Source organism: Sceloporus occidentalis, unplaced genomic scaffold (assembly GCF_023333645.1).
Source record: "Sceloporus occidentalis isolate IW3139 unplaced genomic scaffold, rSceOcc1.0.p SCAF_29, whole genome shotgun sequence".
Taxonomy (NCBI): Eukaryota; Metazoa; Chordata; class Lepidosauria; order Squamata; family Phrynosomatidae; genus Sceloporus; species Sceloporus occidentalis.
Window position 1 is genome coordinate 5872529 of NW_028317009.1, and position 16888 is coordinate 5889416.

General features: G+C 39.4%; 1 protein-coding gene across 1 annotated transcript; it reads left to right on the plus strand.

Moving 5' to 3' along the window:
• The first annotated feature begins 630 nt into the window (after positions 1-630).
• Positions 631-16792, plus strand: LOC149299201 (polycystin-1-like protein 3). Its single transcript, XM_089486658.1, has 18 exons — positions 631-919; positions 1601-1723; positions 3384-3415; positions 4642-4773; positions 5132-5305; positions 8401-8529; positions 8865-9099; positions 11053-11243; positions 11326-11556; positions 11924-12025; positions 12385-12560; positions 12693-12839; positions 12953-13143; positions 13326-13528; positions 15118-15217; positions 15820-16005; positions 16232-16514; positions 16648-16792. Exons 1-18 carry the CDS (start codon positions 631-633, stop codon positions 16790-16792), a joined length of 3069 nt encoding a protein of 1022 aa, XP_089342784.1.
• Positions 16793-16888: the final 96 nt, after the last annotated feature.

Sequence of the window (16888 nt, forward strand, 5' to 3'; positions counted from 1 at the left end):
TTGCTTTTAAGGTACTAATTCTCTAATGTACTCATAAGTGCATACAATTAAATTCATGCCCCTTTTTTTGTTCAAGAAATTAGCCTCACTTCATATATTAGTTTTCAAGCTGATCTGAAGAGCTGACTGCCAAATACTTATGGAGCAGCATCTTCATCTAGTACAATGCAATTTGCTATAGGAAAGTTTTGTCACGTCGAAGTTAGTTATAGTATGCCTGGTGTGCATTTTACCATTGAAAAAATCCTGAAGTGGGTTTGGAGATAACACTTGTTATTTAATGTCACACTATACGTTTACAAGTATGACAGCATATTAAACAACAAAATATGATTTCTTTCCTCCAATATACCATAAAATCATTTGTGTTACTCTATGTTGTTGCATTTGCATGTGTATAAATAATTTGGCTTCAGGGCAACAAGCCACCGTATGCACAATGAACAATTCACAAACATACACCTGCCCATGCAAGGAGTGTCCTTCCCATTATCTAAATTGTGGAGCGCTTTGACGAGGACAGTTTTACACACACACATATATATATATATCTATAAATATTATTTTTAAGAAAGGTTAGTATCACTTTCACTGATCTTATCAGCTTGTGCTTACTGTCTCCTTTAAGCCATGTGGACTCTTGTATTTTTATTCTTGACTGTCCTGAGCAAAGCTGATACCTCCAGATGCAAAGATTACTATGTGGATGTGGGAGCTTTTTGTGTTCAGCTAGTCAAAACAGAGGTAGCTTTCCCAGATGCCAAGGAGCATTGCAAGGGGTTTGGAGGAAAGTTAGTTCAGATCTGGAGCCTGGAAACGCTGAAAAATCTGATGGACCTACTGCAGGATGGAGATGGCTACTGGGTAGAGGTATCCCCCGCTTTAACTGGTCAGTTGCACAATCAGGACCATAATCAAGGTGAGTGCTGGGCACTGAAGTGCCTAGAAGACACTTCATCTGTGTTTTGGTATAGACAATGCCAAGAATTAGCAACATCTATTAGCAACATGTCATTTGTACAAGTATGTTTTGTGAAAGCAAAGTGCATACAAGGTGTGTAAGAAAAGCGTTAATGAAAATGGGTACTGTTATAGTGAACTGTAATTGTGTAAAATGTTAGTATAGTAAATTAACATTATGCAAAGGAGGTGTCAGAGCAGCATTATCTGCAGAAACTTTTATACGTGAGATACAGATTTTGATATCTATTTTATAGCTCTACCAATACTAACACAAAAAGTGAAATGATAAAAGTGACAGTATAAGATGTTTGATGGGAACATGTTATTATGACACCTATGATAAAAGAGACAATGTGAAAAATTCTTTTATGTGTTTGTTAGGGAAAGTAATGCATTAGTGTTTGGAACCATCCAGTATGAGGGCAATTGGCCCTAGACCTTTTGGTATGTACAGTCATGTGTATCAATGCACAACAACAGTGGGTTATGTACTCTGGGTTGGTAGCTAAGTGGGAAAATAAAATTGGTGGGCATTTTCGGCACAAGAGGTAAATCTGTATGTGGCCGTATTGTCATATCAATGTTGGCCTTTAAGCTTTGTTTACTGTCCCAGTATAAATTATGCTCTCTTTTTAAGGTTATTCATACAACAAGGGTCCCCATGCCTCGGAACGCTGTCATATATTATTCAAGGACTCCCAACTTCGCCGGGTAAACCCTCTGAAGTGTGAAGATAAGATTGCATTCATCTGTGCTCACAGTAAGTGCTTGGTTACAAATAACTAAAAAGTACAAGAAGGAGCCTTCTTCTTTTTCCGGAATGTCTTATATTATCTAGTCACATCATATGCATCACAAACTAACAGTGGCTATAAGCATTCAACCTACAATATCACCCACTTTGTGCATTAAACTATGTAAGCTAAGGTTAAATTGGCTAAAGTATATGGGGAGATATTCAATATTAAGAGAGCAGTAGGCATGCGCTATCAACAGCGGTCGTCCCCTCGGTAGTAGCAGTACTACAGTATCACTCGCTAGGAGACCCTCAGAAATGCAGATACTTATGTTTTGAATCATGCAAGAATAAAACCCAGCTGCTACATTATTTAAAACACAACCCAACAACACACTGGAGAACAAGAGACACCACATTTTATACAATGTTACAGCATCGGTTTTGCAACCACGACCATGCACAGCTTGCATGACCAAGAACAGAAGCCCACTTAATACAGTATCATCTTGTTACAAAAAACAAAACAAACCCAAATACAATAGTCTTCCATCATAACGCTTGCAGTGTTTGTTTGCAGCACAAGTATTAATAACAAAATCAGCACCTTTGTCACATTTCCATTGCAAAGACAAATAACATACCATGGAGATTCATTCTTTTGAAAACCAACAAAATAATAACATGAGAAACACACATGATCACAATAAAGCAGTCTTACAAATATACGTTAAAACACTTACTGATAACATGGAGACTTCGGGACTCCTTGCGGGATTCAGTCCAGATAATTTACAGATATCTAGAAGAATGCAAAATAGGAATATTCACATTTACATCTACTGAGAATTTGGGTCCTAAGAATATATATAATTAGGAAAGAAAAGAAAGAGGGAAAAAAATCAAGTCTGAATATACAGTAGAGTTTAACCTATTTCATTTTAATTTTATGATATAAAAATTGTGTAGACAGTGTTTTACTGTACTCATTGAAGATTGGACAAAGCAATTTGCCTTATTAGTATGTAATAACATAATGTTATGTGAGCAAAATAAAAAGGTACTTCATTATAAGTAATCAGAATGCAAGTATATATACTATTGGTATCTAAAAATATATTAACAACACAGAGTAACTCTGTGTTTATACTTTAATAAGAGGGGATCCAATGCCAATATGTTGGCATTAAAAAAATGATATGTTATAACTTATTCAAAGAAGCAAAATAAATGATAGCTATAAAAATAAGAACTAAAGCAACAAATAATCCAAATAATGGCCCAAATGAATATTTACAACTTAGTGTTTGCAGACACCTGGCAGCATATGGTGAACACAAACAATTATTTTTATTGACATAGTATTTCTTTTCATCTTTATATAATATAGGGAGGCTGACGGTCTGAAAGCCTGCCCTGTGAGAGCTTAACATGGAATATACCGTGTGTTGTTTGACTGCATTGAATACGCTATTATTACCGAAACACAAAACAATGAGAGAAGGTAAACTGCCGTCTCCATAGCTGGCCAGGCAAGGATTTTGAATGCTTTGTGTCATTCAAACCCCCTTCTATGAAATGCTATTGAAGGAAACGCTGTATATGATTCATAGGCGGACCCCATCGATCCCTTGGAAATGTGACTCTTAATGTCACACACTTTTTTTGCTCTTTTGTCTTTTAGATCATGTCAAACCTCAGAAACCAAAACGTGATGTAAGTCAAGTACCCATTATCCGATAGTACACCATGTCATTTGTAACATGTACGGTATTTGCCAATGCTTACGTAATATATTTTTATATATTGCTAAAGGATCCAGGAATAATTTCCACACAAAAGGTTTCTATTTCTAGTTGTATGGACTTCCTACTCTTAACCATGCAAAGTAGGCTAGCGAATTGCAACCTTTTTCCAAACGTGTACCAATAAAAATACATTGTTTCCCCAAATCAAACCCACAATAATGTTTTTCCTCCACCAAATACTCATCATTGCTACTAAATACTTCCCATTCAATTACATCTTTGGAACAGCAATTCATGTACCTGCCCAATACACACAAATACAAGTTCTTGAATATAAATTAAATCCATACAAATGAGACAAGGAAATTGAACTTTGACAGCATATATAACATCCGCATAGGTATAGAAAGTTAGTAGATGTAAGCATGCGTGTCTTAGCCAAGGACTGGAATAAAGTTCGCTTGGTTTGATCCCCAGATCCGCTCATGGTGTCAGAGACATTGCTTTCAATCAAAAAAAGCCAAGACCACAAAGAGACCACCAGCAACGCCACCACAGGGCACGGTGACACCGCCCGATCTGGAAGTCATTAACCCAGCCCAGTTGAACAGCATGAGCCTAGCAAAGGCTATGAAGGTCTGACCTCAATGTCTGAATTTAATAATGTTGAAATCTCAGTTCAATGCTTTTATACTTAATGTATCCCTTTTTCTGTGCCGTTATAAACCAATAACCTCATCTATAATCTCTTTTGCTGATTAAAGCAAAGCTTACACTTCCAACAATCACCTGCCAGTGTGCAAGTAAAGTAAACCCTAACATATTGATACATCCTACATGGTTTTGTTAAAATGATAAAGAGGTCCTTAGAACCTTTATGACGATTCTTCCTGCATTGTGTATATGTTTACAGACTGGAAGTTCTTTACATCAGAGATCTTTCTGAAAATTCTGGACTCTGTCTGTTTTAAACAACTCCCAATAATTGTTGATAAAAACACTATTTTCTCATTATTAGTTCTCCTGTTGTAACCGATGTGTGAAATTATCATGACTTCTTTGGTAAGCAAAATAAACAGTAGCGAGCTCCTAAAAACATACTTCTTCCCGTACAAATGGCCTATCGACCGATAAAATGAACGTCAGCAAACCAAGTGCAAAACTATTCTGCTATTAATGCACTGATATCCCCAGACTACAGAAGAACTAGTGAACCAGCTTCAGAATGTGATGAAAGACATTTGGATTGTGCCCCTTGTGGCAAAGGCATCCGACATTCTGACACAGCTAATGACATCCAGTAATCTCCTCACGCCGTCTGCTCAGGTAACCTATGAAATGTTTAACCCACCTGTAACCCACAGCATTAATGTGCCAAGCAAAAGGGGCATCATTATTATCATACTGATATGCAATCGCGCTACCAGAGCCAAACTAGCATGCTACGGACTGGTGACTCCATGATTAACAGCGAGGGCTTGATTAAAAAGTAACCAAAATGTAATGAAGAAGACTGAAAGCAATTCTGCCAGGCTATAAGCCAATTCTGTTGCTTTGCGACTTCTTTTGCCATCTATAACTCCCTACTATACTAGGGAGTATATTTACGATGTAAAAATACAGAGAGGAGATAATGCTCCATTTAAAGCGTGTGTAATGAACTATGGACGTAAATGTATTTCAGGTCAATGCCAGTGATGTCCTGCTGCTCTTATCAGAGCAGTTCTCCAACACCATGTACCTGGCCAGCAATATCTCTATGGAGAATGTCTCTGACTCTGCAAATTCTCTTTTCCAAGCCTTTGACAGGACAATGAGAGCCTCCTTGGAGAACTATTATAACCTTACCACAGAGCAGGTCAGATGTGCTATTGTGGATGGTTGTGATGTGTGTGCACACAATATGTGGATTACATTTTTTTTAAATAGAAAGCATAAACCTTGTTCTATGCAAAAATGTATTTAGTATGTTCAGTATGATCGGCTATATATTTCGTGATTGCGCCAATAGATTTGTTATAACAAATGGTTAAAATAACTCTTTGCTGTCTTGGATAATTACCGGTATAATGTATAGCTGTTACTATGTATGCATTAGATGTCTAACCATGAATGTTACAGCCAGTGTTCACATTCTTACTGAGACATTATGTGCAATTCTTACAATGTCACAGGTGAACCGTATACACGACTCGTCATTTTTATCTGTGGACAACATTGAATACACACTTTTGACAATCTCACAAAGAGGCCTACAGAGTTATTCCTTCTCTTCCTCTGTATCCAGCCTGACAGTGGCCAGGTAACAGATACTAATTGTTACTATGTCAATAATACCACTAATTAATTATTATTCTTGACTTTTCCACCCATAGAAGCAGTTCCTTCGCAAGCCATTCCACTAAGAGCCTGTATAGACAATAGAAGCCATATGACTACCTAACCCACTAATGTAAGAAATGTTTTCATGGTATGTTATCAGGGTCAACGCCAGAGATCTAAATACAAAATCATTCACCACAGAGGAGCCTGCAGTGTGCCGGGTAACCTTCCCAGTTTCAGCTATCCCACAAAATGCGAATGACAGCCTCATGCCTCTGAATGTTCAGGTGAGCTGCAATATACAACTTAACACTAAAATTCTGGTCAGCTACATAGTCCTCTTACTACATAAAAGCCCAAGGACAGAGTATAGAATATCTGATACTGTCCTAACCTCAACGTGCGACGAAAGGGATTTAGGGGTAATTATTTCTGAGGATTTAAAGGTAGGTAGACAATGCAGTAGAGCAGCAGGTAATGCTAGCAGAATGCTTGGTCAGGGCTGGACTGGGACAGAAAAGCAGCCCTGGAAACATTTGGAAAGCAGCCCCATATAGTTTATCTCACAGTCGAGCTCTTATACCCACACGCACCCCTTGTACATACCGGAGTCACACTATTTGCTGTACAAATAACTATAAAACATTTCATCACATTATTTGTATTAAAATGCCAGAAAGCAAAAGTGTTAAAAGGCCCTAATAAATGAAATACATTACACATAATGGAATCAAAACATTTGCTACTGCAAACATTTTTAGATGAAAAAGTTCCATTTTATTCAGTGGAACAAAACACTGATCACATTATTCTTCACGATATTCTTGTAAGAAACTTTTATTTCTTTATTAATTCATGTAAACCATTTTTTCATATTTAATAAAACCTATGATTGAGACATTTTTGGTTTTTGTATTTATTTCCTTTTATTTGCCAACCTGCCCCCCCAGTTATGCACATCTGCCCCCCTGATATGCCTTTTAACCCCCTATATGCCCCTCTGGCTCCAGAAATGCCTTATGCCCCTATATGCCACTCTGCCATATAGGGGGTTAAAAGGCATATCAAGGGACAGAGTGGCATATAGGGGGTTAAAAGGCATTTATAGAGGCAGAATGGCATATAGGGGGTAAAAAAAAGCATTTTATCTAAACGGCTGATGCGTGCTGATGCCGCCGGCCGGAGCTACTTTAATACTTTTTTATTTATTTATTTAATATGCCGGATCGGCTTGCCATATTAAGTAAAAAAAATAAATAAAAAAAAGTATCAAAGTAGCGCCGGCCGGCGGAATCAGCACGCATCGGCCGTTTAGATTAGATTTCCAGCAATCTGATGGCCGCATAGTGATGGGAGCAGCGTGAGGGGTGAAACGTGAGTGCGAGGGGGCGGTCCGGCTTGCCATATTAAGTAAATTTTTTTAAAAAAAGAATTAAAGTAGCGCCGGCCGGCCGCATCAGCACGCAGGGGCCGTTTAGATTAGATTTCGGGCTGGCCAGGGGGACAATTGCCCTGGCGCCGGAGGACCCACGGATCTGCCAGCATACCGGGAAATTTCCCGGTATCCCGGTGGGCCAGTCCGGCCCTGTGCTTGGTTGTATAGCGAGAGGTATTAGCAGTAGAAAGAGGGAAGTGCTCGTGCCATTGTACAGATCACTGGTGAGACCTCACTTGGAGTATTGGGTACAGTGCTGGAGACCGTATCTCCAGAAGGATATAGATATGTTGGCGAAAGTTCAGAGAAGGGCTACTAAAATGGTTTACGGATTACAGGATAAACCTTACCAGGAAAGGTTAAAGGATCTTAACTTATATAGCCTGGAAGAAAGACGTGACAGGGGGGATATGATAGAAACATTTAAATACTTAAAGGGAATCAAAACGATAAAGGAAGAGAATTTATTTAAAAGGAGAAATACTACCACAACAAGGGGACACAGTCATAAGCTAGAGGGGGAAAAGGTTTAAAGGCAACATCAGGAAATATTGCTTTACAGAAAGGGTAGTGGACGCATGGAATAGCCTTCGAGCAGAAGTGGTAGATGTTAATACAGTAAAGACATTTAAGCAAGCATGGGATAGGCATAAGGCCAAGCTAAGTAGAAACAAAAACAAAATATTGACATATAACTGTCCTATTAGCAGTAACATTATTTCCACAAGGTTGTAAATAAAAACAAACCCTTTGTAACATACACAAACAACATTGATCGCCCAATTAAAAAATAGATTTCTTTTCTTCAAAATTCCAATTGCTACTTAAACACAAATTATACTTCCACAAAGAACACACAGGATGTTTATTTGTGGTGGATATCTATATGAACTAAAATAACTTCAAGAGCAACACAAAGGTCTGCTTCCCCAATTTTGTAATATATGGCTCTCTAAAATAAATAATCTATGTATTCATCACTTTATTACCAGCAACAGGCGTAAGTGATACAAGCAGAGCATGGTAGTAACTGCTCACTACTCATATTAACCTTCTGGGTGGCATTACAATAGGGAAACCCTCACCCTTTTCTCCTCCAAGTAGGCCTGTGCAGATGTGTACAAATTCTTCCATATTTAAATTTTAGTTCTAACTGCATCTTCTACCTTGTCCTATATCCTATCCCGCATTGACAGGTGCTTGCCATGTCTATAAACCCATTTTGCTACGCCAGTGAGAAAGAGATTATAGGACCAGTGGTTAACATCAATCTGAGCACAGATGAAGAACGCGTTGAAATTCACGACCTGTCAGAATTTATTAAGGTGGGTGCTCATATAGCCATAGAATATAGTAGAGGTGATAGTTTTACATATGCAGATACCCTGAGGGCCGTGGAAATGGTGCAGAGTATTAAGTTTCATGCTCTGGTCCATCATGATATGTTTTCCATATTTTGTGTATTCTTCAAGATGAGTCTACACAGGTTAATCAGGTGGTACATATAATACCGCCCTTACAGGTAACTAGAGAAAATGTTTCTTTCTTACATAACTGCAATTCTGCAACAAATAATTCAATATTTAAGCGTAGGCATTGTATTTTCAGCGACTGTAACAAGAATGTCTTATACGTGCTAACAAAATATGCCGTATTGTAGATTGTACTGGTTAGAAATGAGAGCTCCAGCGGCAACAATCCCAATGTGAATCTCACAAAAAATCAGAATATGAGTGTGGCGGTAAATGTGACCTCCGAGGAAGAGTCTTTAGTGGTGACAGTGAAACCAGATATCCCAGTTCCGCTTGTGCTTTACCTTGGATTCCTGGAGAAGGCCAACAGCAGTCATTTCATGGAGAACATCTCAGTACCTAATGGTAAGACAAAGGAGAGAGGTGGGTTCAGCGTTATGTCTCAGAATCATTGGAAACAGTATCACCTTAACACTACAACTCAATGCTGCCTGCGACTTCATATGTCCAAGGGGACAATTGTAACGTGTCATCGGCCCACTGGGCATTTCTCCTGAATCCCCAGTAATCCCAGCCGCAACTTCATTCCAATGTATTAACTGAGACGTCACACAATTTGACATCCCGCATTACCAAATAGCCCCTGTTAATGCCAAGACTGCTAAATGGTGGCCAACTACCCAGGGTACTGAAATTACATGGAATAACATGTTCAAGTTGCAAAGTGACATCACGTATCATGCTCACAGGGACGCAACATTGTGACGAGGACCCGTGAGGAGAATGAAAATGAGGAATTTAGTATTACAATTATATTTATAACAGGGCAAATCTACAATTGTATGTGTGCGTGTATATATGTATATATATATATATGTATATATATATATATATATAATCTGCCTTCCATGAGGTGGTTTATAGAGCTACTGGTTCCCTAGAGACTTAAACTCAGGTGTTTATTTACATTATATCTTTGGGGCTTGTTTTGCGTGATAAACCTCACATATCTGATATTGTTTGGATTACGTAACTCCCTTGGTTTAATAGCAGGTTTTGTTATTTTTATAAACAATGACAGGATATATTCTCAGAATTTACCTCAAGCTTGGTATTTATAAAGAACCTGACATGGATAAAATGTATCTAAAATAGTGTAAACAAAATATAAACTGTTGGTTTTATGCGCCACCAGCCCCAGAGCCAGTTCCACCGTGTGGGGGTTACATCATTTGGGAATTTTTATATATTTAAAAGCAGAAACATACAAAATGTGACGACCGTGTAACAAAAATATAACTTTTTTCAGTCAGAAATTTTTTTTTTTTTATATAAAATAAAGGCCAAAACCACTTGCCAAATTCCCAGCTGGACATAGTTACAACCCCTTAACCATTCCCCTCAAAATTTGCTGCATATACTTTATTGAAACTTCACATGTTTTAATATACGAATTCCTTATTGACAGCCTGATTTAAAATGTTTGGAGAAATGTTAAACTATTGAAGAAAAAAGACTTGAAAGCAGCTGAAAGTGAAACATTCACCTCACGCTGACTTGTGTCTTGCTACAGACTTACCAAGCTTGCTGCCATTTTGCAGCGAAACAAACGTAAGAGCGGTAAAACGCTGCTAAAATGAAAACAACGTCACTAGCTTTCAACCCGCAGCATTCTGGGGCTTGTAGTTCTAAAGCCCTAGCCTATCCACACAGAGGGCTAAGTAATGGACTACAACCTCCAGACTACGGTTCACCAATCGTAGGCGAGCAGGCGGTCTTTCGGCCGGGGAGTAGAGGTTACACACCCTGGAGGTGCCAGCTGTCTAATTCACATTGTTTATTGTTGTTTGTCAGCAGGACAAATATTTATTATACAAATAATAATAATTGTTGTTATTATTATTATTGTTTATATATATATGTTATAGTTATATTAAAATATTATTTAAAATAGTGTACTCTTTATTTGAATTAGCTTCACGGAATTAAATGTCTACATATGTGATGTGTATATATATATATATATATATATATATATATATATATATATATATACATACTATCCTCTAGATTGTAAGCTAGCTGGGGTAGAGCCCTCCACCTGTTCTGCAAGTCAAATTGTTATGTTATATACTATTTCTTATGTCCTGTCTACCCATTGTGCAGAGCTACTGAATATGACGGCACTATATAAAACAATAAAATAATAATTAATGATAAAACGTTTAAAATGGAAGTGTGGATGTACACTATGGTATATTGCGCATCTATATTATACAAACCAGTGTATAAAAACATTGTGTATTAAAGTGACACCTTTTTATATTCGCTAGCTAACCAGAACTGCCCAGTAAGGTTTGTTCTTGTACTTTTTAGATGATGGGTATACCTGGGTCCTGCCTCCAGAGAAACTTAATGGCTCTGGCACATACTACATCACGGTCAGCATCTCCAACCAAAGCATATGGAATGAACAGGAGGTCATGCCTTTCTTCATCTCTGTCTTTGCCACACAGTGTGTTTACTGGAACTATAACCAGTCAGAATGGAGTGAAGATGGCTGCCAGGTAAGAGACGTAAAATTTTTACCTGTGTATCTTTTCTCCGTCTGCCTTATGTCACGCGGCATCGGTGTTCATGCTTTTTCAGGTGGGGCCGCAAAGTACCATGACCGAGACCCAGTGTCTGTGTAACCATCTGACGTTCTTTGGTAGCACCTTCTTTGTTATGCCACACGTGGTGGATCTCAGTGACACCCTAAGCCTCTTTGCCAATGTAACGAAGAACCCTGTGGGACTGGCGCTCCTGGGAGCATTGATAGGATTCTACCTGCTGGTTGTAGTTTGGGCATGGAAGAAGGACAAGGAGGATGTGAAAAAGGTAAGCTGAACAATATATATATATAAATATTTTGTAACGAGAGGACAAGCTTGGTGGCCAAAAAGAGGGAAATTGTTCGATGGAGGGCAATTGGAGGAAGATTAGAGCAGTGTAAAAGGAAACCAAGAGCAAAAAATGCAGAGGAACCGGATACTAAAATCAGAGATGATGATTTTGTAGAATTAGAGGCTACTTAGAAAAAGCTAAGTCTGGATTTACTTGTAAACAAGATTCTAGATTCAATGCACCCCCCTATGTTGTTGAAGAGTGGGTTCAGACATCCACTGAGCATTCGGGACTGTTAAATGGGGAGGGAGTTTATATTTAAATTGTACTAATGAACTTGTGATCTTGGTGTCTTCCTTAGGTCAGGGTGGCTATACTTACGGATAATGACCCTGCATTTCATTTTCGATATGTGATTAAAGTCTGCACTGGGTATCGTAAAGGCGCTGGCACCACATCCCAGGTACAAGACCTGCCCTATGAAGTACGCCATTTGTGCATATTGTGACGGATACAAGTGATGGCCGTATTTCTTCTGTCCCAAGTCCTATAAGATTGAACATCCCATCTCTAAAAAGTCTAAGTTTAATAAAATTGTGATGTGTAAAATAGTCGCTAACGTTTAAAAAAAACCACTGTTTCCAAAGCAATTTCACCAAATCAAAAGCACAAACTGAATGTTCTTCTAACAAATTCATTTAAAAATACTCTGAAGCGGTGTCAGTTTTTTATTATGTGAAATCTGTCACTTGTTGGGGCAAACATACCAAACATACTAAAATCCATGGACTACCTAGACTAATACCTACCATCTTCTGCAAGGTTGTGATGATGCTCTATGGATCCGAAGGGCAAAGCGACCCCCATATTCTGAGTGATCCTGAGAAGGAAGTGTTTACCAGGGGCGCAGTAGATGTTTTCCTCTTAAAAACACGGTCTCTGGGGGAACTGCACAGCTTGAGACTGTGGCATAGTAACTCTGGTAGCAGCCCATCATGGTAAGTTGACTGGGGCATATGTGGCCAGGCTGCCATTGACAGCAATAGAAATCCAGTATCAGCTGGAGAGAAAGTGCTTTGGTTATCTGAGAATGTGCAATAACATTGATGGGTAAATTCTCCTTTCCAAAGGTATGTGCACCGTGTCTCTGTTACGGATTTAGCTGCCCAAAAGACTTGGTATTTCCTCTGTGACTCCTGGTTGTCCTCTGACTTGGCTGATTGTCAACTGGACCGAATCTTTCCCTCTGCTTCCAAAGGTGACCTCATGTCTCTTAGGTATGACTATACAGCCTCGGCTTGGACATTGTCAAATTGTATGTCATTAAAATTACAGATGAATTCGTATTCGTCCTTAAATGAACAGCGCTTGCTTTTGCCCTGTGTTCCAGGTATTTGCTCTTATCAGGCTCGGTTGAGAAGTTTTTGAAAGATCACCTGTGGCTGTCTGTTTGGACTCGCTCCCCTTGGAGCCCTTTCACCCGTGTGCAGAGGATTTGCTGTTGTATGAGTCTTCTTTTCTGCAGTCTTGTCATTAACATCATGTTCTGGAACCTGCAATCAGATGAAGATTCTGAGCCAGGTAGATACAAAATCACAATGACATTTACTTAACCCCACCTGAAAATTCCCTACCTTGAGTGGGGCTAACATTACACCTATGTGTGATGTTTACTTATATGGCAGGGCTTGTAAACCCTTCAGATTACACACTAAGATTATTTATTATTGAATCCTGCTCATGCTGTCTTTTCTCTCTTGCAGGACAGTTCTTCATAACACTGACCCAGATTAAGATAAGTTTTCAGTCTTCCTTGATGTTGGTACCAGTGAATCTCCTGATTGTTCAGATGTTTCAGCTCATCCAGGTGCAAGTAAAGCAAGTGAATATTCCCCAAAATAAACTTCGTGTGACTCTTGCACCAAAGCCTCGCTCCAAAGAGGCATCAACAGAACAGCTTCTCAACGTAAGACGGGCAGAAGGAGAGAAAGGAAAATGTATCAAACCATTAGAAAGACATAGCATAATCCTCAAATGTCTTTGAGTTCAGCTTCGACAGGAATTGTATCTGGGGGATAACTCTGGATATAATCAATCCAGTAGTAAAGAAGGTTCCAAGTCTTGAATTCCAGCGGTATGAAGTAACTCCATGAAGCCTCAGGCGTCTTGGTGCACAAGATGATGTCCTATGACGATGTCACTGACAAACAGTGAACCGGCTCTCTCAACAGTATTTGCAAGGAGAAGGAGGGCAGCTCTGTTGGTTAATTCAGGCACTAAAGTATAAGACACAAGGAAAACAATGATGCAGAAATAAGACTATTCTGAATTTGTTTATCCCCTGTTTTGCAGGATTTCAAAAACATTGTTGACTTTCTTCATAAGTACGTCGTTCAAGTATTGGGGGAGAATCCCACGTATCCAGAGGGTTCAAACAAACAGTTACCCCTTAAACATCTAGATTATCTATTTTACTTAATACAATCATGCATCTGTGTCCACAGACCCACTCAAGAGAATTCTACACGTATCATTGGTGAGAAAGTAACTTCACAACCTAAAAATAATTGAAAAACTGTAGGGTTAAAGGGAATTGTGTTTGATATATCAAAACTGGTTCTATAAAAGAAATGTATGTGTTTAATAAACAGAAAAATGTTACAAAGTTTTGATGGAACAAATATATCCCTGGGTAATAATCTTGTTTTGTTGCAGTGAGGAGTCCTCAACAGTGTATCTTCCTTTACTACCTGTACAAAGTACTGGAAAACCTCATGATTGAGGTATCGTCTGTGGATTTATCCTACGTCCCTAAGCCAGCTGACTACATTCAAGCCGCTAATGTTTTATATGACCTAAGAGAACGTCTCCAAAATGAAAATGTGACAGGGGCAACTCTCCCCAGCAGGTATTTTTCAATCAAACGGATCAGATACCCCGCAAAATCTTTATTACTGGGGCACGTTATGAACTCTTGATTGTATCGTCACATGCAGAATTAAGGGTGGTAGCACAGAAGTGTGCATATGTCTCTCTGCCTGGGGTCCTTGCATGATATATATATACAGTACTTTTGTAAAAGAAATGGGCATGAGAACAGTTGCTGGGGCAGTCAGCACCAGCTTTCTGTATCATTGAATTCTGTCTCTGTATTAACGATAACCTGTCGTCATGTTTAGCCTCACCACCAGTTTTCCAGTGACCACAACACAGAGGACCCGGTGCAGTCACATGCCCAAGGCTTTCACATACATGTGCTGGGTGTTCCTGTTTGCAATCAGTGCCTTCTCTGCCTACTACATGGTCCTTATCAGCCTAGACATGACCAAAGAGAAGGCAACCAGTTGGCTTATTTCCATGCTGCTGTCTTTCTTTCAAAGCCTCTTTGTGCTCCCACCTATAAAGGTATCTTTTCATTATTAGAAAACTTTTAATGTTTATTATGCACTTGATTATGGAAATACTCACTGTAAGTGTAAACTTTGCGGTGTCGCAAAGTTTACCCAGCCTTGCACCTCATCATTTAGTGACTGCTACATTGTCTTTGTCCCAAAGGCTTTGGCACAAATGGTCATCCTATTCCGAGTGCTGAGGAAGAGTAACATTGAGGACACCAGTGAAGAGCAGCAACTCCACGGAATTCTCTCTTTGCTTGGTTAGTTTGACCAATTTGAGACACAAGTCCACCATTGCTGATCTCTATATGGCACTCACATTTTCACATGAAGATAACATTTCAGAACCAACCCATGATCTTAACCTAGTACAAGACTACAAACAAAACTATACCATAAGGCCATATACATACTGTATATTTCTCCCCGAATTGAATACCAAATTTACATATTTTTGCAGCAAGTCGTCCTGACTGGGAGCTCTCTGGCTGGAGGGACCAAAATAATCCTGTGTACCAAGCACCTGCCAATAAAGATATTGTCAGCCTCAAGGAGCAGAAAATAATGGAGCGGAAACTCTATACACTAATCCACGACATAATAGGTACGAGGACTTAGTCACCTTATACATTCTGATATCAAATATATTAATTTAAAAGAATGGGTCTGATCATCACAGGCCTCCTGGATACCTGGCTATTATCATGTTTCTTGCTACTAACCTGAAATATGTAAAGGGTGACATCACTACGTCCTTACTATGAATGCATTTGTTTTCCCTCTTTTGGTAATTGTGCTATCTTAACACTATTTTCTTTCATTGTTTTATTTTCCTCATTAAGCATTCTTTTTGTCCCCTTAGTTCATATTGCGTTCCTGGTTGCCACAATGATTGCGGCTTATGCTGAGAGGAGTCCTAATGAGTACATCCTAAACAAGGCCATGCAAAGCAGCTTCTCAGACACGTTCAGCAACGTTAGAAGCATTCAGGACTTTTACAGCTGGTCATGGCGCACGCTGTTACCAAACCTCTACGGTAACTACCCGGGTAAGTACACGTTATGAACTCGGTAGTGTCCTTATATCTGGAGCATTGAGATAGTGTCCAGGAAGAAGCATACGAGTGCTCTCTCTCTCTCTTGCTGGATTTAATTAACAGTCAAATGTGTCCACATTTCTGTACTTTGTGGAGCTACCGCTTGTTGTTTGTATATTTATCTGCAGACAGTCACGTAAGTGATTAATGAGCAATCTTACTTGTTTAATCTGGTTAGGATTCATCACGGACGGTAACTCCTTCTTGGTGGGTTCTGCACGGATCCGTCAGCTACGAAGAGTCCTGAACAGCGCCAGCAACCAGGCCCTGTACGATTCAGAGGACACTGACAGTTATGGAGCAGGCTGGGTGCCTCTCAGCGGCGTTGGCAATCAGGAAAGTTGGTGGGTGTACCACACAGAAACGGAATTAGGAGGATACCCCATCTGGGCACAGTTGGGCACATACTCAGGAGACGGATACGTGGTGGAACTAGGGATGAACAGAAGCTCAGCTTCCAGGTGTGTAGAGGACCACAAACTGGTTCGAGGAAAGACTAGTTACGTAGATGGAAAGATATCTCCTACAAGCACGAGAGCCTTTAACATAAGCAGCGGCGGATAGTACTGACACCACCTCACCCTGTTTCCACAGAGTCCTTACGCAGCTAAAGAAGTACAACTGGCTGGACAGTTACACCAAAGTGATCTTCTTGGAGTTCAATGTGTACAATGCAAATGTAAACCTCTTCTGTCTTGCAACCTTAATCCTGGAGGTCAACGTGATAGGTAGAGTTTGAATACAAGTTCATCAAAAACAACAAAGGTTAAAACTTTACTTCCTAATCAACTCCCTAATCATTGCACACTCACCCCTACCACTGCTCAGATTATCC

What these genes read in the sequence shown, in the direction of transcription:
- LOC149299201 (XM_089486658.1), top strand. Translation starts at nt 631, where the DNA reads ATGTGGACTCTTGTATTTTTATTCTTGACTGTCCTGAGCAAAGCTGAT. An exon ending in GGTGACCTCATGTCTCTTAG is followed by an intron (nt 12,840 to 12,952) that starts GTATGACTATAC and finishes CCTGTGTTCCAG; the next exon opens with GTATTTGCTCTTATCAGGCT. An exon ending in CCTCTACGGTAACTACCCGG is followed by an intron (nt 16,006 to 16,231) that starts GTAAGTACACGT and finishes TAATCTGGTTAG; the next exon opens with GATTCATCACGGACGGTAAC.